The sequence below is a fragment of the Gadus macrocephalus genome, chromosome 3, assembly GCF_031168955.1.
Source record: "Gadus macrocephalus chromosome 3, ASM3116895v1".
Taxonomy (NCBI): Eukaryota; Metazoa; Chordata; class Actinopteri; order Gadiformes; family Gadidae; genus Gadus; species Gadus macrocephalus.
Window position 1 is genome coordinate 8,328,508 of NC_082384.1, and position 4,939 is coordinate 8,333,446.

Sequence of the window (4,939 nt, forward strand, 5' to 3'; positions counted from 1 at the left end):
TCTCTGATCTCAGCAACAAAAAAATATTATTTAAGGAAAGAAAAATACATCTACGGAGAACATTTCGCAACCAGCTCCAGTTTCGTCTGTGACTGAAATGCTACCAGAAGCTTCCCTAATCTGACTGCGAACGCAGAGGAGTTGAGAAATGATGGCGATGAAGTGCAATAAGAGGATGTTAAATAAGGAACAGCAACGTTTAAACAGTGTGTCACAATGTTTACCCTCAGCTACTGGGGGATCATAAATTTCACAAGTGGAACAGAAACAATAGGAGCATCCAAAACCGCGGTCTTTAAGTACATCTGTGGTCCAATGTTTCATTTCATTGCCTGGAAAAGTACCTTTAAGATGATAAAAAACATTTTCTTTTTGTATTGCTTTTGCATTTATTATGTGTTGTGTAACCAAAACATAATCTCTGCCTTTTCCTTTGAGTCATCTCATCTGAATTTCCGAAGCACGTCTCTCCAGAGAAATGATACACTTCAGGAGAACATTTACTGAAATCAATCAAACAAATTCTCCTGTTTGGTGAGCATAAGTGAGCTGGACAATGTTGGTGAAGCCAGCCTCCGTTTGATAAGAAACATTCCAGTGTGAAATCCAAAAGATACTTCAGAGTTTGCCTTGCGGTTGTGAGAGGAGGGGCTTTGACAATGCTCTGACCACAGATGCTGGGTGATGCAATCACACAAAACGTTGTCTGTTAGAGAGAGAGAGAGAGAGAGAGAGAGAGAGAGAGAGAGAGAGAGAGAGAGAGAGAGAGACACACACACACACACGCACACACACACACACACACACACACGTAGGGATAGACACACACACAGAGACAGAGAGAGACAGACACAGAGACAGACACACAGAGACAAAGATGGAGAGAGAGAGAGAGAGAGAGAGAGAGAGAGAGAGAGAGAGAGAGAGAGAGAGAGAGAGAGAGAGAGGAGAGAGAGAGAGAGAGAGAGAGAGAGAGAGAGAGAGGAGAGAGAGAGAGAGAGAGAGAGAGAGAGAGAGAGAGAGAGAGAGAGAGAGAGAGAGAGAGAGAGAGAGAATGCGAAAGAAGGGCATGCTTGTGTTTGATCTCACATTCTTACAGCATTGCTTGTTCTTGTGTGATTGTTATTAACATAGAAATTATGAGAAGAAACTACCAGCTGGTCCATATGAGAGGGTTGCGGGCCCTTGTGTGATTGTACATGTTTTTATCATGTGTAAAGTCTCATGTAACATTTTCGAATGCCACACCTCAAATGTAAGCATACATATTTCAATAAATTCAGAACAAACAACATTTCATCACCCATCAATCACATTTCTCAGGCAAAATGTATTTGGTCAATAATAAAACATTGTGTGTGTCCATTATTATTACCTGTTTCTCCTTTGACCTCTAACACTGTCCAGTGTCCCATGCTGTCAATTGATGTCAGTGCACATCATTTGCAGCCTTTGTCCGTATCTGACCCTTGACCTTTCCCAGAATGCCACGGGTCACCAACGAGGCCTTTGTGCCAAAGCTTTCCTCACTGTCCGTGTCGCCATAGCAAATGGAGGTTGTCGGCGAGTGGCCCAGCATGAACAGCGAATGGCTGGAGTCTCTGTGTCGGGGGGCCGCGCAGGAGGCGGGCCGGGCCGGATCTACCGCCGGAAGACGGCTGGGGGGCAATGGAACGCTACTCTCAAACCGTTCACTGGAGTCCCGATCCTCCACAGCCCCGTCCTCCCCCTCCTCCTCCTCCCCCTCCTCAGCCTCCTCCTTTTGGGCCTGGTCCTCAGGCGAATGGCCGGTCTTGTCAAGGGCCTGGTCCTCGAGGAGGCCGACCAGGAAGTTGATGTACTTCATGGCCAGCCGCAGGATCTCGTTCTTGCTGAGCTTCTTGTCGGTGGGGTGCGTCGGGATGAGCTTCCGGAGCTCCGAGAAGGCGCCGTTCACGTTTCTGCTGGCGCCAGCGCTCCCGACTGTTGGTGAACACACGGCGGGCCAGCTTCTGAGGAGGGCCTGGCACACACACACACACACACACACGCACGCACGCACCGCACACACGCACGCACGCACACACGCACGCACGCACGCACGCACGCACGCACGCACGCACACACACACACACACACACACACACACACACACACACACACACACACACACACACACACACACACACGCACGCACGCACACACACACACACACACACACACACACACACACACACACACACACACACACACACACAAACACACACATACACAGACATGTGAGTTCACACACAAGCGTAAACACCGCAAACACACAAATACACACAATGTACAGAACCACAAACACATACGCATACATGCACCCACAAAAAAATCCATGTACCCAAGATGGGGAGGCAGTTATGTATCAAACTCATGAGCTGCTCTTTGAGATACAATCATTTCACTGGAACACACTCAGACTCACAGTCATTGAGTTCCATCTCAAAGTGGGAGGAGGGCCGTCTTGTCATCCTGCTACTGGGGTATATACCGTAAGCACCCCCAGGCCCTAGGTAGGAACTACACAAATAAAAAAAGACATAACGCAAGTGTGAAAAATGTAATATTGAAACTGTATATTTGTGGCCACACAAGAAAGGCATTAAATGTATTTGCATTTGCAGGGGAAAGTAAAACAAAGTAAAGTAAACACAGAAGAATTGGCATCAACCAATGACCATGTCAGGTCCCTTCAGTCACTTTCTAGATGCTCTGAATAGATCTCTAGATATACTGAAAGCATTCTGGGGGAATGAGTAAGGCTGCCCAGGGATTGGTGGAAGCTGTGCAGTGTTTCACGGCTGTCATTGTTAGAGTATGAAGTTGGGACATTATCTTTAGGCCTGTTCACCCGGCCCGGTTCTGCTACAAGAAGGATATTGTATTCCCACATCTGAAGACAGCTTGGGAAGAAGAAGAAAAAAGAGACCAGCTTCATAAGTAGCTCCTTAGTTCCCTTTTTCTGTAAAAGATTTGTTTAAAATAGAATTATTCTGGCGTCACTTTGAATAGATGGAGGGGAGAAAGATAGTGTGGGCTATTAAAATGGTGGCTACAGTCTTATCATTATGGGTAAGGGTTCAGCTCATAGAGCGTTATGCTTTCAGTTATATTTGCCAGAACCTCATGTTTACATTTGTTTAAATGCTAAGTAGAAGTTTAGTTTTTATGCTCAACAGAGATGGTAACAAGTTCATTCTGCCAGTATTTTACAATATTATCTACGGAAATGTTTGTTTGTGTCATAATTTTAAAGTATCGTATGAGGAAATTATCTCGACTAGATTAAGGACTTTTGAGCCGTCACTAAACTTCCCAAAACCAAATAAAAAGCAACAGCACTGGAAATGAGGCAGTGGGTTGGTAAATCGATAAATAATGGATGCTTTACCAAGTTTCAGACACAGTACATTTGCATCGTGTGTGGGAATGAATGGTGTGGCTTCTCACCGGGTGAAGAAAGGGCAGAGCTCAGAGTACTGCAGGGGGAACAGGTTCCCCGGGGAGGGGCCATGGGGCCCCCCTGGGCACCCACCCAGGCCCCCCGTCGCCAGGGAGGTGAGCTGGGTGAGTCGGATGCCTCCGGGGGGGCCTGCCAGGCGGCGGGGGGGGATGGGGTGGAGGGCGGTCAGCGGGGTGTGGGCCAGCGGGAGGCGGGGCTTGCTGTGGCTCAGGCTGATGACGGGGATGTGGGGGGGCAGGGGAGCGGGCGGGGGCCCCGGGGGAGCGAGCTGCGGTGGTCTTCGGGGATGCTGTGGATGCGGTCGCCGGGAGCAGAGGCGGCGGGGAGGGCCGTAACGGGGGGAGACGGGGTGTGTTGGCTGCTCCCGTCTTCATCTTCATGGTCATGGCCTCACCTTCTGCATCGGGGCTGGGAGATGCTGTTGTCGTGGCAACAGTTCCAGCTCCGGGGACGTTGTCATCGGGGTGGGGGCTGCTTGATGAGGCCTGGGGAGGGGTCCTCGGCCCCTCAGAGGCAGGAGATGAGGGGGGAGGGGGGAGGGGGAGGGGGGAGGGGGAGGGAGAGGGGGAGGGGGAGGTGGAGGGGGAGGGGTGGGGGAGGCTGGTGGGACACTCGATGTGCAGGCCGGAGGAGGAGACTTTATCCATCATGGTGACGCAGCCTGTCTCTGTCCTCCCTGGGTGCGCCGGCACTTTTCCACACTGGAACACTGATGGTGTGTGTGTGTGTGTGTGTGTGTGTGTGTGTGTGTGTGTGTGTGTGTGTGTGTGTGTGTGTGTGTGTGTGTGTGTGTGTGTGTGTGTGTGTGTGTGTGTGTGTGTGTGTGTGTGTTTGGGGGTTGGAGGGAGCCTTGCAATGTTGTAAGTAATTTGTTGTTTTTATGTTTCCGTGTTTCTTTATATATTGATGGACACGTGTCGGCAAATGTATTAATGATTTTTCAACTAATAAGCCTGGCCCTGCAGCAGGCGCTCCGGGCCCAGTGATGAGCACAGCTCCCCTAGCGTAAGGCCCGCAACCCTCTCATATGGACCAGCTGGTAGTTTCTTCTCATAATTTCTAGCTTAACTGCCCTTAAAATAGTCCTCATGTCGACCCATACCTGCCATTACCTATCCTGCTCCATTTTATTTCCCCTTGTATGTGTGTGTGTTTGTGTGTGTGTTTGTGCGTGCGTGCATGCTTGCGTATGTGCATGCATGTGTGTGTATCCGTGCTCAATGATTTTGGCAGTTGCCAGGTGGGTAGGGAGAGGCAGAGTGTGTTATGTGAAAACGGAGGGTGAGTTTGGACAAAGTTAAAATCTTCGATGGGTTGTGTTTAGAATGTTTCAGAATTCAGCCCATTTGTGGGACAAAAAGAAGGCAGACTTTTGTGTCCTGTTGTGTGAAACATGAAATGTATTGGTGTCAAAATGTCTGTTGAAGACAAAGAGAATAGAGAATATTTGGTGAG

The 4,939-nt window shown here is 49.2% G+C and overlaps 1 protein-coding gene across 1 annotated transcript; it reads right to left on the reverse strand.

Annotated features, from left to right (window-relative positions):
• Nucleotides 1-279: 279 nt before the first annotated feature.
• Nucleotides 280-3,854, reverse strand: lyl1 (LYL1 basic helix-loop-helix family member; the record flags this gene model as incomplete). Its single annotated transcript, XM_060047001.1, is given in 4 exon segments — nucleotides 280-1,939; nucleotides 1,941-2,002; nucleotides 2,447-2,541; nucleotides 3,472-3,854. Coding segments are annotated over 4 exon segments (1,050 nt in total), but the record flags the coding sequence as incomplete, so codon positions are not given.
• Between the last annotated feature and the right edge of the window lie 1,085 nt (nucleotides 3,855-4,939).